General features: G+C 44.1%; 2 protein-coding genes across 3 annotated transcripts; both read left to right on the top strand.

Annotated features, from left to right (window-relative positions):
* Positions 1-1,994: 1,994 nt before the first annotated feature.
* btg4 (B-cell translocation gene 4) lies at positions 1,995-3,293 on the top strand (the record flags this gene model as incomplete). Its single annotated transcript, XM_084450094.1, has 4 exons — positions 1,995-2,167; positions 2,254-2,391; positions 2,647-2,914; positions 3,081-3,293. 4 exons carry the CDS (start codon positions 1,995-1,997, stop codon positions 3,291-3,293), a joined length of 792 nt encoding a protein of 263 aa, XP_084306220.1.
* A 6,632-nt stretch (positions 3,294-9,925) lies between these two features.
* On the top strand, positions 9,926-15,088 carry LOC311318296 (heterogeneous nuclear ribonucleoprotein A/B-like). 2 transcript variants are annotated; one of them, XM_084449585.1, is made up of 9 exons: positions 9,926-10,028; positions 10,533-10,834; positions 11,159-11,327; positions 11,437-11,595; positions 12,340-12,471; positions 12,599-12,695; positions 13,416-13,580; positions 13,676-13,761; positions 14,384-15,088. In XM_084449585.1, the coding sequence occupies exons 2-8, from the start codon at positions 10,542-10,544 to the stop codon at positions 13,744-13,746; spliced, it is 1,086 nt and encodes a 361-aa protein (XP_084305711.1). In that variant the 5' UTR covers positions 9,926-10,028; positions 10,533-10,541; the 3' UTR covers positions 13,747-13,761; positions 14,384-15,088. The 2 variants fall into 2 exon arrangements, with proteins under 2 accessions (XP_084305711.1, XP_084305712.1); XM_084449586.1 differs by lacking the exon at positions 13,676-13,761.
* Positions 15,089-21,501: the final 6,413 nt, after the last annotated feature.

The following is a 21,501-nucleotide window of genomic DNA, read 5'->3' as shown; positions in this document are numbered from 1 at the left end:
CTTGTTACTTACTTGTCTGGAAACGGAAACTGTTGGGCCATGAGCACCGACCGGCCTGGAATACAGATCGGGATTCTCTCTAGATGAGTTACAGAGGGGGGGTACTGCACCAATAACTAGAGAACAGCATCTCCCTGCTGCCCCCTGCTGCTTGCTCCAACACACAACACCACAATCTCCACCTCACTGGACAAAGCTGCTTTAGAGAATCTCACACTAGTGCAGTTGGCTAGATTTGATAGTATAGCCGTAACCGTGACCTTTTGAGACCTTTTCCATTTTTGAGGATTCCACCTAGGCACACTGGCCTAATTCCTGAACTCTAAGTTATTTAATAGATTATATTTTACTCGGTTTATCATAGCTATATTTCATCATAATTATTCCAATAAGGCCTATATTAAAGTTTTATTCCCTCAGAGTAAATAAGAAGTGCATTGCTGTACCGTTCATAACAACGCAGGAGCCTTCACGAGTATCCTGGATTTGGCGTTAATATTATAATAATATTCTCTCAAAATAAAGCAACTGCCAAAAGTTAAAAGGTCTTTATTGAGATATGCCGCTATAGGCATAGGGCGTACAGGCTCCCCAGAACTCCTGCCCTTTTCTTTTTTAAATAATATTCTCTATTCTCTATTCAATAATCTAATTCTGTCAACATGTTCCAATATACATTTAGGTTGCAACATTAGGACTTTATTCGTGGGCATATTTTTTATAATTATTTTTATTAGGCCTGCACTGCAAATCTTTAGTGTTAATATTAACTGTAAATTAGAAATTACACACAAAACAGACATGCAGGATTGCTCCTCATTATTACAATTCTGTAACTGTATGACTTCAAAATGTATTTTAAAACCTAAGTAATTTACAAATGTTCTGACCCACTGTGACAAATGTACATTTCCAATAAAGTCAGAGTGGGACTGTAATGTAACAGCATTGTCACGTCATTTAATTACATCGTAGTTACGGATTTCAGCAGCAGTAACGGCTACGTTGCCGTACAGTCTCCCTGAGGGCGGTTATTTTGGTCATTTTACGACGGTATAGGCACGTGTCAGCTAGGTCCACTGTTTGTACCGTCGCAAATATACCAAACTACGACCAATGTGTCCCGTTGGCTTTACGTACTGTGCTAGTAGGGAAGTGCGATGCAATACAAAGTGCAGTGCAGTAAGAGATTAATACACAGGTAAAGAGAACCACAACAACATAGAAATTACAGTTAATACCAAACTCAGCAATCAGAGCTACTAGCAGCCAAAAGCCTGTCTGAACAGGTGTGTTTTCAACAGTTTTTAAAAAGTATTTTCTGAGGCAGAGGCTCTCAAGTCCTGGGGGAGTGCGTTCCAGAGCCTTGCGGCCACCGCCCCGAAAGCCCGGTCATGGATGACCGCTTCGCGTCGTGCGTAACAACGCCCCCTAGCTGTTATAAAATCACTATAACATACGGCCTCGAGTGGTTTATTGCTTAAATATACTATAAGTGCAGTCCATTTACCATTTACACACACCATGCTTCCCTCCTCTAAATACGCCCTCCACCCCACCTTTCTTGATCTCGGTCTTTCTCTCTCACACACACGCGCACGCACACACGCGCACAGCTGATTAATTAAAGCAACCAGGTGCAGGTGTGTGGCTTTGGAGTGCCCCTGAAAAGGCTTGTGAATGTTGCTGGGAGGCTGTGCATAATTGATGACATTTCTCTGGAGTTACCAGGGAGGCGAGTTGTTATGAGGTTTTTTTAGCATCTACTTTTGTACAGGTGGGTGGAACAGCTGACGCTCAAGCTAATTATTGGAGTTCAAGAGCAAATTTGTTTGCTGGAGTGGATTGATGTGTATTGTTAGTGTAGAAGTTTGATTGTCTACTAAAGCTGAATTCAGTTCATGCTGTTAAAGGAACAACAGTGTTTTCTGAGGTAACATTTGAGGTTAAGGTGCTTGTATTCAGTTAGGTAGTGTTAAGGTTAGCTTGTAGCTATGAAGGAGGAGATCGCTGCTACGGTGTTCTTTGTAGCACGGCTGGCTAAGAGACATGGCTGCTTGGACAACGAGAGCCGAGACCGCTTCGCTGCTGCCCTCACCTCTGCTCTCTTTGAGAACTACAAGAACCACTGGTACCCAGAGAAGCCCAGCAAAGGCCAGGGCTACAGGTCAGTGTGTACACACACACACACACACAGGTCAGTATATACACACGCACATGCCCAGCTTAGTCAGTGTGTGTGTCCGTGTTCAGGTGCATGCGTATGAACCGGCTCCAGCTGAGAGACCCTGTGTTGGAGAAGGCGTGTACGCGGGGTGCTGTCAGGTATGAGGACCTGGGCCTTCCATCAGAGCTGACCGTCTGGGTGGACCCAGGAGAGGTGTCCTGCAGGTGAGGCACTAGTACAAGATTCTAAAACATGAGATTCTAGGCTTGAGCACTAGTACACGGTTCTAAAACATGAGATTCAGGGCTTGAGCATTCAGAACTTTTGGTTTCAGTTTGGAACATTTCACTGGGTGCAGTGTGAACCTCCAGTATATGAACAGCATCTTACAAATTCTGGCGAAAGGTTATACTACTGAGAACTACAGGGTTTTCTTAGGTGAAAACATTGGTGTAATGCATTTCCTGTTTCCTGTGCAGGTATGGCGAGCGCAGTGCATCCTTCTGTGTGATGCAGCTGGAAGGCTTTCGACGTGGGGATGGGGAGTTTTCCCGCCGCATACAAAATGCTGTGGAACGAGCCAGCTTGGAGATTCAATCAGGGGCATCGTCTGATGAGGAGGGTGGGGACACCAGCATGAGTAGCAGCTGCAGCAGCCTATCGGCTCCCTGCCCTGTCCCAGGCCCAACCCCTAACCCAGAGCCCAAAACCATTCCTACAGTGAGCAACCCCAACAGTGTCTACCAGGTACCGGCACCTTAATGCAGTCACTACTATATGTTCCATAAGGTTTATTGGCATGAGTGTCATAAAATGATGGTTTTGTATCAAGTGTAGTTGTATCAAGTGTAGTTGTATCAAGTGTAGTTGCTGTGATTTCAACCTTTTGGCAATCCCATCTCCTCTGCCTCAGATCAGTGAGTTTGCTCCAGCTGCCCCCCAGTCCTGGCCGGCATACCCCAAAAGGAAGGCTTTCTCTGGGGAGGGGTTCACGCCTCAAGTCCCCCCCGGGAGCCAGTTCTCCCAGTTCCCTTCCCAGAAGGGCTACAAACCCTACCGGCCATCCTTCTCCTTCACTGGGCCCCGTATTGACAAGTACCACTGGGTCAGCAAGACCCGCTCCTAGGGACCTGACCCGCTCCTAGGGAACTGCTGTTAAAGAACCAAGGACTAGAGTCTAGGAATAGGACTTAGAACCCATATATGCTATATTAACTGTCTCAGTAAGAAGGTTAAAGTTAACATTATTTATGAAATAATTAAAATAATGCTCATTTAACTAAGCATTTTTTAAAGCTGATGGAAGTAAAATGTTTTAAACTTTTATGTTGTCTTAACTAAAATTGCTTAAAACTACAATTGCTAAGTATAAAATATCTGAATAAAATGGATCAATTGTTTTTAAGAAATTGGTTTTCTGTTTGATTTATAGCGAGGTGTGGGTGTGCTTTCTCCAGCTGCAGCCTCTCCTGTTTCCAGACGGTTGTGTTTGTGAGCAGTTGTGCTGGCAGTATGGTTAGTGATTGGTGACTTGGTTTGAAACAATCAGCTAACAACACTGCCTGAACATCAACCCCAAAATGATGGACCCCATGCACGCTCTGTGAGATCACCTGTGTGTAGGCAGAGTGGAGACAGAAGATGTAGCATAGACACAAGAAAAGGTGCAGAAACTCCTGGCTGCTCTACCAAGACATGGCTAGACACAGAAAATTACAGAATCACTCTCAAACCCCCATCATGACAAACCAAACGTGCTACTAGAGATGTCCAGGGCACAGCATGTCCTTGTCTCCCAAAGATTCTTCTTACCTCTCACTAAGTCCTGGCCTGGTGTACCGTCCGCCATAGTAGCTGGAGAATGTAAATGGAAGCTTAGTACAGTTTTGGTTCAGGCTGAAATGGCAGAGTAAAAGGAACATTTAAGATTCAACGTACCTACCTGATTGAGAGTGTATAATATGATGGATTTCTACCCCTGTAGTCACTATTCAAACAGACGGAAGGTCTATATTTCTTCCAGCAGAACTGAGTGTCCTGCTGCCGTTGTCGTCTCGGAGGTTCTTAACTGGTGTGTTGATGTCCACCTCAGGTCTACAACACTAGTTTCCACGGTGACCATGCGTGTGTGGAGACCTGGTCATGCCTAGACTTGCCCTTGCCTGGCGTATCAATCTAGCGGTTACCACAGCAATGATGCTAACTCCTGAAGTGCTCTTAAGGCCTGTTCCAACCAGAAGGTGCAGAACACAACCCCTTCCCCTTCTGTTCCTGTTGCTAAACCTGAATGGGACTGGCATGCATTCAGATAGACACAGGCCCAGTCCCAATGTCCACCCTTGCAGTCTCACAGACTTAAGGGCGCGCTCCCGCGAGGGCTTAGGGGTGTCCCAATGTCAAATCGGCAAGTGCATGAGGGCTCTCTGGCAGACATTTTGAGCCCTTTATGGCCCCGCTTCTTCACTTCGCCTAAGGGAATTACCCACAGTTCATATCGTTGTGACGTGAAACACGGGGTTACCTGAAGAACAGCCAATAAACAAGCACAGATCAACCAACCCTAATGTTCACGTTACAAAAAAAAAAAAATGTTTTCATGTTTTCAGCTGGACTTGCTTATCTACACAAGTAGCCTTATAATTATTTTGGTTTCATTATTTTTAAGTATGGGTTATTAACCCCATGGGTTTGTATAATGTGATTTGTGTAAAAATATGTAGGCTATGGTTATAAATTACATTAATTTCTGTTGCTCTAAATCATATGATTTCCCAGTTAAAAGCAGTAGCCTATGACATTAATCACCCATTTAGGTGCAGTGTTCTTTGAATTGAGATTTCCAATATGAATATGGAAAGAGTTGTGAGGTGCAGGAATGTGTATAGCCTACATAATATATTATCATTCTTAAGTAAATACTTTTGGATTCATCACAAACAAGAATCACAGGCAGTAATGTAGTTCGCATATCACCACAAAATGAAATGATTTCAACAAGTTGAACAGACATGTTTTGAGGGTAATACAGAGTTCGGATAATGTAAAGGGGATTTGACTCAGCCCAAAATTAATTTACATGAAGGCCTACAAGAAAAACATGTAAAATTGAAAAATTGATAAAAAGCCCCGCACCCACAATAGTAAGAAATGTGTTTTCATGTCAATGTAATGTGATGTTGCAAGTGCTGTCCCATTCCTTTTTATACCAATTCGAGCCCTTGCAGCCTCTCGCACTCAACCACTTTACCAGGTGACGTCAATAAGTCTGTGAGGGCTCAGGGCTTGAGGGTTTAGGGGGGACATTGGGACTGGGCCAGAGAGCATCTGCAAAAGGTACCACCAGTGTGAGGAGCCCTGCTGCACTGCTGCCTCCCATGCCATGTAGAAAGCATCCTGGTTCCTAGCCTGGTATGAGGGGACTTTCGGCAGTCAGCGAGGCTCAGGAAGGTGGTCAGTTTTGGGCCAGGCTCTGTGGGCAGCAGTGGTCACCCTGACTAGAAAGAAGGCAGCCTAAATAGCAGGGGACTCAACACACAATCCAAATGACCTTCAAACAGGAGATTCATGACTAAGTTCAAGAGCAGTAAAGTCCATGTCAGCGTCTTCCTCTCTGCATTCCAGCACACACACACACACACACACACACACACACACACAAAGCCTAGTACATCAGAGACATGCATGTAGCTGTCCACAGAGTGAATCCCCAGCCTAGCCATACCACTGGGATAAGTCATGCCAAGCTCAGGCGAGCTGTACTACTGGCCTGCTGATGCATCCACTGTACTGTAGTTGTTGGATATCACATGTGCTGGTCTGCAGCTGTTCAGAGACATTACTAGAGGTTTGGATCAGATGAAAAGTGTAAAAAGGTGTTATGTAACTCTAGTTGTGTTCATCATACTAGCCGTACAGGCACGGTGCGCTTTGTAAATTGTCCTTTAGAAAGAGTCAAGAAATTATCAATTATAGGACTTCAATACTGTTAGATCATCAGGAGAACTCCTTAGACAAAGGTACAACTTTGATTACAATAGTTGAATATTCTGTGATGAAGAAACTAGGGATGACTTTTTCCCAATACTTTCTGGTGTGAATAGCTACCATGTTAAGATCTTTTCTCTCTCCTATTTTACCAGAAATGATAGGCTAATTATAGGCTGTAATGTCTAGCTGCGTACCTAGGACTGGAAAGGGGAACTGATAAGCGCTGATAAGATATTGTAAGGACAAGCGCTAACAAGAATTCCAATGTACCTGTACAGTACCTGTGCTGGATATATATGATACTCTCCATTTCTTTTTATATTACTTTGAATCATAATGGAGAGGAAAACTGTATTTCTGTAGAATACTTTATTTTAAGTAAATTATTCATAAATCTAAATGCATTAAGACAATCATTGGTGGTTTTTGTGAGCGAAATAACTAAATAATAATACAAATAAATGAATAATGTGTGGTGTAGGGATGTGACAGTGATACAGCACCACAGTTCTCCTGTGCTGGAATCCCCCCCCCCCCCCCCCCCCCCCCCCCCGTGAGTACACATCCTTCGTTTTGGCTAGTGTGTATATTCCACCCCATGCTGCAGTGCAAGAGGCACAATGCATGCTCCCTGACCAGATCCGGCGTGTAGAGCGTTAGTACCCGGATGCCTTTGTTATTGTCCTAGGTGACTTCTACAGAGCTAATCTCAGCCATGAACTCCCCAAATACCATCAGCAGACCAACCAGTGAGGAGAACAATCTGGACCACTGTTACAACACACTTACCAACACTTACCATGCCGTCTCCCATGCTGCGCTGGGCCACTCTGACCACGCCATCGTCCACTTGATCCCTGAATACAGGCAGAAACTGAAGCTCTCCAAGCCAGTCATCAGTACATACAAGAGGTGGACTAATGAAGCTAAGGAGAAATCACATGCATGGCTAGAACAGGCTGGCCATGATCAGGACTACATTGAATTGAACACTGTGTCATCACACATCAGCTTTGTCGAGAGTAAATGCATTCCAATCCGCACCAAGATCAAATAGAACAATGACAAGTCCTGGTTCACAGCCAGACTCAGGAAGTTAAGGTTGGAGAAAGAGGAAGCATGTAGGAATGGGGATAAGGAGCGGTTCAAAGAGGTCAAGTACAGGTTTAGCAAGGCAGTCAAGGAGGTTAAACGACGCTATTCTGAGAAACACCAACACAAATTCTCAGATGGAAATGCATCCTCTGTCTGGAAAGGCCTCAGACAGATCACAAGCTACAAACCAAGATCCCCCCAGGCCACTGATGACTCACATCTAGCCAACTACCTGAACGAGTTACCGGTTTGAAAAACAATGGGTCCTCTCCGCCCCCCGCACACAACAGCTTCATCAATCCAGACCCCCCCCCCCCCCCCCCTTCTCCCCCCCCAGCAGGGGTCCAGACCTCTCCACAGCCGCCCCACCCCCCACTCCAACACAGCCTCTCACCATCCTAGATAAGGACGTTAACCGCCAGAGACAGAACCCCTGGAAAGCAGCCGGACGGGACTATGGCTCCCCCTCGATGCTGATGTACTGTGCTGATCATCTGTCCCCGGTGTACACTGACATATTCAACACCTCACTAGAGACTTGCCATGTTCCAGCCTGCTTCAAGACCTCCACCATGATCCCCATCCCCAAGAAAGCAAGGACCACTGGACTCAACAACTACAGACCCGTCGTCCTGACCCCTATAGCAATGAAGGTTTTTGAGCGCCTTGGTCTGTGGCATCTCAAATCCATCACAGACCCTCTCCTGGACCCTCTGCAGTTTGCCTACAATAGTCAACAGGTCAGTGGACTACGCAGTTAACATGGCCCTCCACTTCATTCCTCCAGCACCTGGAGTCCACAGGCACCTATGCCAGGATCCTGTTTGTGGATTTCAGCTTGGCGTTCCACACCATGCTCCCACTCATTCTAGAGGGCGTGCTCTCCCAGATGTGTGTGCCCGACCTGACCTGCAGGTGGATCACAGACTTCCTGTCTGACAGGAAGCAGCATGTGAAACTGGGCAAGCATGTCTCTGACTCCAGGACCATCAGCACAGGCTCCCCCCAAGGCTGTGTTCTTTCCCCTCCATTCTTCTCCCAGTACATGAACAACTGCACCTCCAGCCACCAGTCTGTTAAGCTCCTGAAGTTTGCAGACGACACCACCCTCATTGGTCTCATCTCCGAGGGCGACGAGTCTGCCTACAGGTGGAAGATCGACCAGCTGCTGTCCTGGTGCAGCTAAAACAATCTGGAACTCAATGCTCTCAAGACAGTAGAGATGATTGTAGACTTAAGAACGAATCCAACCCCCCCCCCCCCCCCCCCATCACACTGAATGACACCCCAGTGTCCACTGTTGACTGGGCACCACCATCTCCTGGGACCTCAAGTGAGAGCTGTACATCAGCTCCCTCACAAAAAAAAGCACAGCAGAGGATGTACTTCCTGAGGCAGTTGAAGAAATTCAACATGCTAAAGGCAATGATGGTCCTCCTCTACACCTCCATCATCGAGCCCATCCTCACCTCCTCCATCACCATCTGGTTCTCAGCCGCAACAGACAAGGACAAGGGCAGACTGCAGCGCATCATCTGCTCCGCTGAGTGGTGATCGGCAGTAGACTGCCTTCCCTACAGGACCTGCACACCTCCAGGACCTTAAAACGGGCCAATTAGATTGCGGCTGACCCCTCGCATCCTGGACATGGCCACTTTGACCTACTCCCCTCTGGCAGGAGACTGCGGTCCATCGGGACCGGGTCCACTCGCCACAAAAAAAGGTTCTTTCCCACGACCATCAGACTCATCAACAAGGCTTGAGTCCCCCCGCGACTACCCCCCCCCCAACACACACACACTGACTCTATACCTCCTGCACCACTTGTACACAACCTCTGATTGTTTCCAAATACAACAGCACACACACTGCACTCACTGTACATAACACTGCTCACGCACCACATTATACTCTGCTCACACACTGTACTTACACTCACCACACCCCATTCTGTACATAGTACGTACACTTCAATTGTGCCTAACCCTTTTATTTGCTTTTTTTTTTTTTTTCACAGTATTTCGTAATGTGTACATTGCAGTGATTTTTGTTGCACTGTTCTTAGGTATTTTGTATTTGCACTGTGTTTATACTGTTTTGCACTGTCCTGTCCCTGTCCTGTGTTGTCTACAACATGCCTTAACCCTAGTCAAATATCTAGTATGTGTGAACCATATACATATGGCAATAAACAGATCTTGAATCTTGAGTCTATAGTTGTAAAAATTGTTGTAAATAAGTTTTCTAATTATAATAAACATATCTATCGGTAGATAGATATGTTTTACGATTGAAATAACATTTCCTTCAGACTGTTTATATATAAACAGTCTGAACAAAAACAGTACAAAAACAGTGCAAATACAAAATACCAACAGTGCATCAAAAATTAACAAAAAATTACAAATATACTGTTTATTATATTATTTATAAACAATCTGAAGGAAATGTTATTTCAATCGTTGTTGTCAATGCTATGCTTTTATTCAGCAGCTTTCAATATGTATTTTGTTCCATAATTTCTTTAAGCTGCAACAGTGTTTCAAATCGGCGAAATGCGGAAAGGGGGGAGGGTAGCTGTCGCAGCTATGTTGTGCCACTAACCAATGGGGGAAGGGCTTTAATGCTATGTCTGCTGTGAGCGTCCTATTACGGGCTCGTTTATTACTGGGGTTCTATCGCCGGTGAACATCCGGTGGTATAAAACTTGCCACGAGTTAGCAGCGGAATCGGAGAGTATCCATCTTGATAAGCGGCCTCCGTAATCTAAATTCAAACAGTAAGCCACTATTTTATAACTAAATTACCTTCCACAGAAATGCGTCAGATTGTGCTTACTATATGATTCAATGATCGGTGTCACTCGTTATACAGCTAGCTGCCGTTATCTGACTGAAATAGCGTCCAGGAGTTAGCCAGTTAGCTAAGGCGCGTTTTCAAAGGCAGGCCGCAAAAACGACCGCACAGTGATGGTTGTTAAAACAGTGTCCGTGTTTCATCTGTTGCTAGTTTGTGGAGTCTTATCTAGTTTGTTATGTAGCTAATTAGCTAACATATTGTGGAGTTCTCCTCTTTGCTCTTAACCCCGAAGCCGGTTGGTTAGCTAAATGCTAAGCTAGCTAGCTTGTTAGCTGGTAAATGGGGCCTGCATAATGAATTGACTGCGCAGTGTACGCGGTCGACTTGAAATTTAATACGAAACTTCAAGCTCACGTTTGTCGAGGAATCGCAATGTACAAAATGGCTAAGTTGGGTAAACTCGAGTCCCTTTGTTTGTGTGCAGGCGACCAACATGGCTGACGCTGAGCATCAGTTCATGGAGACCTCCGAGAATGGAAACGAGGGCGAGGAGGATCTGAACGGAGCGGATCAGCCGGAGCCCGAGGCGGAGGAGCAGGAGCAGGAGGCCGAGGAGAGCTGCACGGGAGAGGGGGAGGGAGAAGGCGAGGGAGATGGAGGTGCACTAGCGGAGGAGGAGGAGGAGGAGGCCACGGGAGAGACAGAAGGAGCTGGAGAGGGAGACTCACAAAATGGAGCAGGCGAGGGTGGACAGATAAACGCAAGCAAAGGCGAGGACGACGCTGGGTGAGCAAAACCAATGCTATAACGTTAACGTTACCCAACTAGATAATAACTACCCAACTAGATAATAACTAGCTACCAACATACACGGACCACTACATTTTATTGATAAATATTTCATGTAATGTGATGTAGAAGTATAATATCAACCAGTTTGAAAAAAGTCAATGGTTTGCTACTTTTCTGTAGGTATTGGCATTGTTTAAGCCTGGCCTTTCTGAATAATAAGTAGGGTGGGCTACATCTGGCCATACATCTATACAAGGATGGTAATGTGAAATTGATCCCCCTCATCGCCCAAGTCTAATCAATGATCTGTCTCTGCAGGAAAATGTTTGTTGGTGGGCTGAGCTGGGACACTAGTAAAAAAGACCTGAAAGACTACTTCTCCAAGTTTGGGGAGGTGGCAGACTGCACCATTAAGATGGACTCCAACACAGGACGGTCACGAGGATTTGGCTTTATTCTGTTCAAAGAAGCTGCCAGCGTAGATAAGGTGTGTGTGTGCGCTCAGGCAGGGCAAGTCGGATATTCATATTACCTTTTACATTTCATTTTGTCTAGATTGGGAAATTAACACCTTTTTTTTTCATCTGTCTTTGCAGGTGCTTGAACAGAAAGAACACAGACTAGATGGCCGACAGATAGACCCTAAGAAGGCAATGGCCATGAAGAAGGAGCCTGCCAAGAAGATCTTCGTAGGAGGCCTGAACCCAGAAGCCTCAGAGGACACCATCAGAGAATACTTCGGAGCCTTTGGAGAGGTTTGGCTTCTTCACCTTTATTTGGCAATCAGACATTCCTTTGACACCTACATCTACTGAAAAGACATGCCAATCACATAGAAAAAGCAGAACTCTGGGCTAGTATATCTGTGGTGCTGAGACAGTTCCCATCCTGTCACTTTAGCCCTTCTGATTGATCTAGCATATAACTGTACCTGCACTTAGTACATATATCATAACTAAACCTACTTGAGCCTGAACTACCAAATACTGTGGTAAATGGGTGAATATAATAGAAAGTGTATTTGCCTATGTAACAACTACAGGTGCAGGTACATTAAAATTATTGTCATTGCTTGTCCTTACAGTATCTTATCAGCGCTATCAGTTTATTACAGCTGACTGAAGCTGAATTCTTATCATCTTTCCAGTTACAGGTCATCTCTGAGTGAAACAAAAACAAATTTGTGCTTGTGAAACTAACCCTAACCATTCATTTCACATGCCTTAACGTAACCATTAGCCATTGGCTGTGTTTAGGCTAATTGCACTGAATTACTTCTGACTTAATCTCCAACTAATCTGGTTTTGTGGCCAAATGGGAACTGGCTCAAGCACGCATCTCACCTGCCTGAGGATTGCTGTCAGTCAGTGAAGTTCGTTGTTGCTGTTCTCTAGGATTCACGAGTTATAACATAATGTTCTAGAACCTGTGGTTCTCCAGTGTTTTAGAATCTTGTCGTTCTCTGGTGTTCTAGAGCCTGTCTTTGTTTCTGCCTGTAGATCGAGACCATAGAACTTCCCGTTGACCCCAAATTCAAAAAGAGGAGGGGCTTCATCTTCATCACCTACAAAGACGAGACATCTGTCAAGAAGTGCCTGGAGAAGAAGTTTCATACTGTTGAGGGCAGCAAGGTAGAGACTGTACTCACATGGCAGTCCACACACAACTGAAATTCTTTTGAAGTATTGATTATAAATTGTTAATTTCTTCAAACCTCCCATGTTTGGCCTGTTGTGTTCCTCCTTTGGTTTTCCCCAGTGTGAGCTGAAGATCGCCCAGCCCAAGGAGGTTTACCAGCAGCAGCAGTACGGAGGCCGGGGGGGCTACAGCGGCCGGGGCGGCCGTGGCCGTGGGGGTGAGTAGCACGACGCATCCCATCATGCATTTCACCGATAGCTGGCCTACATGTCATGTTTTAGGCACTAATGGAGGCTACATGTCGACTCCTTAAAAAAAGACGTCAAACTTTCAGAAGCCTGTGTTGAGCACGGGCCTTATTTTGTAGATTATTTAAATTTCCTATGGGAAGAATTAATGGGATTTTCGGTTCGAAACCGGATGTGGCCTTTGACTGTATCTGATGTGGTAGAGCCAATAGACTAAAGGCTTTTTAACTCAGTACCCTGTAGATTGAGTGCCTTGGGAGTTTTTTTGTAGGCTAATCCTTGGTCTACTCTTTTGCTTGCATGGACAATAACCCCTCCTCGCAATGAGCACCTTCGTTTTATGTATTTTCAAGCCAAGGGTTTTTTTCTTTTTACAGTTTTGTAAACTTAAGTTGATGGTGGCAACACTCAAAGAACTTGCAGAGCCTCAGAATTGTGAGAATTGTTTATTAAATATGTTTCTTTTATTTTGTTCAGATCTCTTTAAGCCCATTTAGCTGAATCTTCCAGGGTTGTTAATAGATGGTCCACATGGTGTATCAGCATTGACTGGTGTCTCCATCACTGACCTGTATCTCTCCCCTCTTCAGGACCGACTGACTGGTCTCTCCATCACTAAATCTTTATCCCTCCTTCAGCCCAGATTGACTGGCATCTCCGTCACTGACCTGTATCTCTCTCTCCTCCAGGCCAGACTCAGAATTGGAACCAAGGTTACAGCAACTACTGGAGCCAGGGCTACGGCAACCAAGGATACGGCTACGGCGGCCAGCAGGGCTACGGCAACTACGGCGGCTACGGCAACTACGACTACTCCTCCGGTTACTATGGCTACGGGGGTGGATACGACTACAGTGAGTATGCACAGACCCGGCCGGCCAGCTGGCTACCTGACTGTTTGACTTGTCTCTGCACAGAAGCACTCAGTCCTCTCTCTCTATTCCCGCAGACCAGGGAAATACAAGCTATGGGAAAACTCCAAGACGTGGAGGCCACCAGAGTAGCTACAAGCCATACTGATCACATGTAGTGCAGGTATGCGTTTCTAGTGCCTTGTAACACTGTGGTGCCTTTGTAGCTGTTTAGAGACCTGTGGCAGTGATGCTAACTCGATCCATGCCAAGATGTAGCCTCCATTCTGGCTGAGGGGGGGGGGAAGCCCATTGTGGTGGATTAGAACCAAATTTTTCCACTCATCAATTCTGATCAATTGGTTATATTGTTTAGTCCATAGTGCTGTTTTGGAGTTTGTTTTTTTACACAACTTCCAAGTCCTATTGATATGATCAGCACAAAATAGGCATCATGGATGCACCCTAACCACTACACTACAGATCACTAAGGGTTGCTGTTGCGGTGGACCATGTTCAAACCAGTGGGTTTTTCTACAGTGGGAGATGGGAGACTATCTGCTTTGAGGCTGCACAGCGACTTCAACCAATATCTGCCCTTTACACCTATAATGCTATGCTCTATCTACATACCAATCTAACCAGCAGTATTGGCTTCCTAATCCAACCAGCCCCCTTTCTCTTCTTGCATGCTTGATCCCCTCCTAGCTGTGTGTTGGCTTGGTGTTGGTTGGTGGTGGCGGGTTGTGTGGATATAACTGTGTTGCTACAACGTCTTGTCTCTCTCTCTCTCCTTCTCCCTCCAGGACTCAAGTGATTCAGCATGAGACCGAGGTGATATGGCGACTGACGAGACGACAGAAGTATGATACGGGACTTTACACATGCGCGCGCACACAGACACACACTCACACCCAACACACACTCACTCTCAACTTTGTGACAACAGACCATTTGTACAGACCATCTGATAAACGGGGGAAGCAAATGTCACTTTTCCACGTTTTTATTTTAGTCTTTTCTTTTTCTTTGTTTTTTTTGTTTTTTTTGGTCCACATTTCCAGAAATGGAAGTGTAATTTTTACTGTACTTTTTGGTACCTTTTTTGAATCTAATGTATTGTAATGGTTGTATTTTACATGTCTACTGGATTTACATGAGAATCTGAAGCCAACGGAGCTTTTGAAATAAACAATTTTGAGTAATTTGGTCCCAGTCTTTCTAGGTAACCCTGAACACAGATTTGCAGACTTTGCAACAAGAGTGGGGTTGGGATATGATGTTCAAGGGATTGTGATGATATAAAATTGTCTGAAGACGTTCTACATCTTGACTTGTAGACAAGAACAACCATTCTAGTTTGCTTATTTTAATTTCTGTTAAAAGTGCCATTGATAGAAATTACATTTTAAGTTTGTCTGCTATATTACAGGTGGGAGTTCCGCCCTCCCATGGAAAATCCTTATTCAGTGTCTTTGGCAAGTTGTTAGAAATAAACATTTTGGTTAATAGCTAATGTGTCACTCTAATGCTTAATGCTGTAATGGATATTTACTTAATCTAAATTAATATCAAATGGTTTGTAACCCCTGGGATAAATGTATGATTTGGAGTTCTAGAGTAAACTGTAGTTTGATGCTTTTTTTTTTAGTTATTAAAGTAATTTACAAGTCTTCAGCGGAGGCGGCTGAAAAAATCATTGATGGCCTACTTGAGATCTGGGGAAGATTGTTAGTGGCATTCTGTGTTGCTAACATTAATTAAATTGCCAAACTAGCTAGCCACGTTATCAATAGACTTGCTTACTAACCAGGCAACACTGATCGACGGCTCCTTCCTGATGTAGCCAGATAAGTTTAAAGTTCAATATCAGGGAACTATGGAACACCGAATGGGGGTCATGAGGTCAGTAACCGTCGTTCTATGAGGGAGGCGGAGCTCCACCACACAGGCAACCAGAACGGAGGCAACTACTCCAACAGGATATCTGCATTTACTACACTCGCCTCAGCCAATCAGGACAATGTGACATACTGCCTCCTCCTTTACAGCTCAGCTTTTTAGAGAGACACATTTCCACTTTAACAGAAAAAGCAGGTAGAGATGTCTTAAAACCAAAACAACCTGCATCAAGAGATGACACTAGAAAATGAGTGGACATTTTAATTTTTTTGTCTTTGATCTATACATAAGTCAAATAACATAAATAATAAATACATTTTAAGTGCAAAACAGCAGCATCCAATAGTTTTAGTTGTATGCTGGTGCCGCAGCGAGAGCTGGTAGCTCATTACTTGAGAGGACAACTGGTAGTAGTTGGTAGTAGTAACAAAGTGCCTGTTCATAGAGTAGTCTACTACCATAATTACACTACTGTTTCACTTCGCTCCGTGTTGTCACTATGTTGTCTATGGTTGTCATGGCTATGCATGAATTTCCTACCCCCATGGAAATCGGATAGAGTGGAAGCAATGTCAGACAGATGTTCTCAACGGAGTGTGACGAATTGACAATTTTTGTCTGATATCGGGCTAGTCGTGATGTAATGAGAATTGCAAAAAATATATAAGCTAACAAATAGTGCTTCTGAGCCGAACTGCATACAGCACCTTTAACACTAAGGGGCTCGGCCTCCCTCATAGAACGCCAGTTACATCTGGGGTCGTGAGTTCAATCTGAAAATGGTGTACACCATTTTGCTAGTTTCCAGGTTGAATAGTATGTTTTCTCTGTGTTACCCAATCAGCAGTGTTCCAACACACCACTTTCCATTTCCGTCTCAATAAACATTTTGCTGCGTTTTGTGGGGGCTAAACTCACCCCTGTTATTCTATTTTGGGAGGTGTGTGGTATTGCACAATGCACAATGGTCTCTTGGGTAGGCTGAGACATAACCAAAGAAAGTGAGCATGGACAAAAACAAACAAAACTGGCACTGTATTGTCACAGTGAATGCCAGCCGTTACGAATCAGTCATGTCATGAGGAAGGCGAAACACTACTGTAGTAACCTTGTGCAGGTAAGCATGAATCACCCATGGGCGCAACCAACGGTCACAGTCCACTGCCTAGATACAACGAGAATACACTAACACACCACATGCGAGAATGTTAGGCAATAGTGGAGCTCCTAAGAGTCTAGAAAAGGGTAACGATCACCCTGACCCCTACAGCAAGAGTGTCGGCAACGCAAGAGCAGATCAGATCACTTAGCCCCTGTTTGACTACAGCCAACTATAAATGACCCAGGTTCCCTACTCTATCACTCTCTGATCTACAACTATAAATGACCCAGGTTCCCTACTCTATCACTCTCTGATCTACAACTATAAATGACCCAGGTTCCCTACTCTATCACTCTCTGATCTACAACTATAAATGACCCAGGTTCCCTACTCTATCACTCTCTGATCTACAGCTATAAATGACCCAGGTTCCCTACTCTATCACTCTCTGATCTACAACTATAAATGACCCAGGTTCCCTACTCTATCACTCTCTGATCTACAACTATAAATGACCCAGGTTCCCTACTCTATCACTCTCTGATCTACAGCAGTCTTCAGGCCCTCGGACTGTCAGACCAGGTCTTCTGCTAGGCGTGGTGAGTTTGAGTTTGTGGTCCACAAATACTGTGAACTTGCGGCCCTTCAGCAGAAAACGGAAGTGTTGAATGGCGAAACGGAGGCTTAATATTCCGCCTCCTGAGTTCACACACTCATTACAAAGTTGTGGAAACCGGATTGGCTACATAAATTGCAAAATGTAAACAAAACTGGAGACAGTGATAATTTTTGAAGCCACTTTAAAAGTTGTTGCTATAACTTGTATATATATAGAACCGTGTTAACAGTTGGGCAAGGAGTTGGCCCAGTGGATACGAACCCTAACTCGCACGAGAGCGCAGACCTCCTACCATGATTGCGTGTCATCAGCAGTGACATTAGGGTACCTATACTTAATCAGAATCAGAATTTGTTTATTGCCATGCAGTTTTTCAATGTACTAGGAATTTGCTTTCGGTCATGGTGCATAACATTGAGAGAACATTGGACAGGGTGAGGGGCCGGAACCGGACAGTGCAAAGAGCAAGTACAAAATGCTAGTGCAAAAAAGGAGGGGGACACAAGCCTTGTTGAAGAGGCTGATGGCCTTGGGGAAGAAGCTGCCTCCGTGGTGTGCAGTTGCGGTCCTGATGGGCCGCATGTATCCTGCCTGAGGGGAGTGGATTATGGCTGGGATGGGAGGGTTCTGCCACAATCTTCTTGGCCCGCTTCAGGATCCTGGAGTTGTACATGACCAGGAGAGGGGGCAGGTTGCAGCCGATCACCTTCTCGGCAGATCGGATGACGCGCTACAGTTTGGCCCTGTTTTGGTTTCGCCTCTTATCAGTCTCATCTCTGAGGTAGACGAATCCGACTACAGCTGGTTGACCTCCCACCTGTAGTTGGACTCGTCTACCTCAGAGATGAGACTGATAAGAGGCGACAAATGTCAAAAATATACTGGTGGTGTATCACTGTTGTAGTTAATGAGCAGCTGGGTTTGACACAACTGGGGTTGGCCGAATGGGTGCTCTTCAGCTCTGCTCTCTGATGTATCTCAGCTACCTAGCTAGACAGGGCCGACAGCAGTAATCCAGTGCTAGCTAGCTATGGGCTTAATAAGCCAATTCGAAGCAGTTGATCTTTGCAAACTTTGCAAAATTATTTTGGTCCTAATACAAATGTCTCTTGGTATTGCATTAGCTATAACTGTGTAAGAGGCTGTCCATTCTTTTTTGAAATGTCTGCATTTTTTTCTTTCTTGTGGCAATTGTATTCCTGAATAGTACCACTTGACTTTATTTACTAACTTTCACTAAATCTTTTGTTGTTGGCTTAGTTGGGGCTGAGCCTTGTATGGAGCCTACTGACAGAAGAACAAAATTAACAATCATTTAAAAAATAAAAGAAAATAAGAAGCTGTCCATGGTGCTCGAGTCGCACAGGCTGATAGATGGTTGCATTACAAACAAAACCCTTAGACTTTGTCCAGTTGGTGTCAGTATATTTATTCAATCCGATGTTATCAGTGGTTTTGTATAGGCTCCTAATTGTAAATTGTACCAATTCTAAATTTGCACGTGAGCCAACAATGAGCAGTAAAGGAGCCAAATGTGTCTCCGGAGCCACAGGTTCCTGACCCCTGGTCTAGTGTCTCCCTGCTACTCCAACCAAAATTATGTGATTGGGATTTTTCAAAACCATGTACAGTAAGTACAGCAATGCTTGTTTCTTTCCATGTGGGCCATGGAACAAGCTGAATTGAGTGAAGGAAAGAAAAATGAGTTCAGTAATTCCATGAACATTGCATTGATGTTCAGTGATAACATTGCAATCTGCGGAGAAGAGTAAACCTACAGGAAAAACCATTGCAGACCAGGAAAAAACATATATAGTATATACAGGTATTCAACATTTTACAAGCATGAATCCATGAAAATCAATGGCCAGTGGAGCTCTGTTACTCCCCATTGTTGTGGCAACATTGGATAATGCTCTGAGCTGATAGGGAAACATTGGAATGTGATGGATAGGCAGTGATATATTGCGCACACATCAGGGAAAAGGAAATTATTTCACTTGATTGTCTGCCTGTCTCTATGGTGCACTTTTTGGAAACCTTACAGAAGCTGTTAAACGTTCTCCAGTGGGCAACTTTGTCCTATTGCGCTTTGGTATATCTTTGTTAAGTAAAGATATAAGCCCATACAAACTACTGGCTTTATATAGATGAGAAGTGGTATGCCATGGCCGTCTGAGTTAATATTTCTAGGCTTCAAAGAAAGTGAGAAAGATGGAAGTGAACATTTGAAATGAAACAGGAGTCGGAATTCGATTCTGTGGTGTTATGGTTTGGCACAATAGATGTAGGGACCTTGCATGACCTTTCAGACCATGACCTTACAATTTGATTATTAGGAACACCAATGAGTCAAGAAGTACTAGAGTTAAGAACACCAATGCATTTATGTGTAGCCTTACTGCCATGCTTTGGTATTATATATTATTGTAAATCACTGTAATATCTTTTGAAACATTAGTAAAATTTTCAACAAAGTTAGTAGGCAGTTGTGGGGTTGGTATCACAATGCTGGGTTCAGGTATGTATTGGAATATCGTGCAACACTGCGATGCATTTTGAGAAAGTGTACATTAAGAGCACCATGGAAAGACAAATCAAATTGTCATAAAAGATCTGAAAATGATCAAGTAGGGTAATATGTCAGAAACTGAATGTACTTATCAAAGAAAGGTTTATGAGATGCTGTGCTGCCAATACCCAGGCCTTTCAGAAAGCTTAGGATGAACCAACCAGGAGAGAGGGGCGGTCGACATGAGTGTCCTTCAGTGGCCAATAGATAGTTAACATTCAATTATTAAGTTACAGTTAACTTTTTGAGGGGAGTAATTAATAAATATATAATAAATCATAATTAAAGATTGGAAAGAAGTAGTAGACTGCCATTTTGTTTTTGTACAGTTGAAGAATTCCAGATATCTATTCTTCAGATGACCAGCCAGATTGTCGCTTGTAAGTGACTTCCCCTACATGATAAATAAGCTAGTATACTACATCTTGAAAGAGGAAACAACTGTCGTTTAGTCATTAGTCCTCTAGGAGGCCTGCAGGGTTGCTGTCAGATTCAAGACAACTGCTCCTCCTCTGGAGTTTGCAGTAGGATGGGACAGTGTTAGTAAACTGGTTATTGCTGAGTATAGGAGTATTAGGCTGGGGGCACACTGAATCCAGCAACTGCTTGTCTGCTGTTATAAGTGTTCATTTCCAACTGAAGCACACTGCTGCTTGTATGCATTCTAATGTTAAATATGGACAAGTGAGGGAGTGAAGAACAACTTGGGTTTCACACAGGTGAAGCCTTTACACTCGCTGTGTTCAGTGTCTCAGCTAGTTTTGCTGTAACGTGTCTCAGAAGAATGGGCAGGGTCTGTTATAGAGGTTTAGACTATATTGCCAATGAGAAGTACTAACTTATGTCTTTCACAGTACACAGCTTCTGGTTTCTTTAGAGCAGGCATTCCCAAACTGTGAGGCGGGCCTTCCTTGGGGGGCCCCAAAGAAATTCAGGGGAGGCGCGGAGGGATGGTTAGAAAAAAAAGAAGGAAAAACATGTTTTTTTTATTTTTTTAAATGTCTGTTTTTTATGAATGAAACGTGATTTTAAAGGCCAGAAGATCGAAATAAATAATGGGAGAGATGTATACTAAATTTGCGTAGAGTGCAGAGAGAGTCTCCCCCCGCAGGCATGAATGTATTGTGCGAAAACGTCATAACGTTTTGGGGGTTTGGGGGGGCGCGGGTGTGTCACTGTTTTCAGAGGGGACCCACATTGATGGAGTTTAGGAACCCATGCTTTAGAGCCATTTAGTGATTAGTCCTATCTAGTGCACAGTTACAGCTGCAGTATGTAAGATGTTCATACGATTTTAAACATTTAAATATTGCTAGATTGCCATGATAAATGGAGAGGGATTGAGAAGTGATTGAGTTACTCTGTGAAAACCATGTCTTTGCAGACTGCTATTTGGCTCTGCCACAGCAATGATTAAAAAATCCTACAATAACCTATCCTACAATATTCCTACAATCTTACAATATAATGAAGGAAACTCGGTCTCACACATAAACATCAACACTTGAAGGGGATTTATTTCATGCGGAACCTGACAATGTAAGTAAAACTAAATAGATTGAACGATCGATCATATCACGTCAGCATTTTTGACATGTCTGTGGATTTGTGATGCCTTAAGAGTCGTTGTGGCGCGCCTATCTCTGGCTATTATTATAACTCATAACACATCCACGGGTATATGGACTAGTTATTATAACTCATAACATATCCCCGGGTATATGGACTA

Source organism: Borostomias antarcticus (assembly GCF_949987555.1).
Source record: "Borostomias antarcticus genome assembly, chromosome: 15".
Lineage (NCBI taxonomy): Eukaryota > Metazoa > Chordata > Actinopteri > Stomiiformes > Stomiidae > Borostomias > Borostomias antarcticus.
The sequence above is the reverse complement of the archived record's forward strand: the minus strand, read 5'-3'. Positions and strand labels throughout refer to the sequence as shown.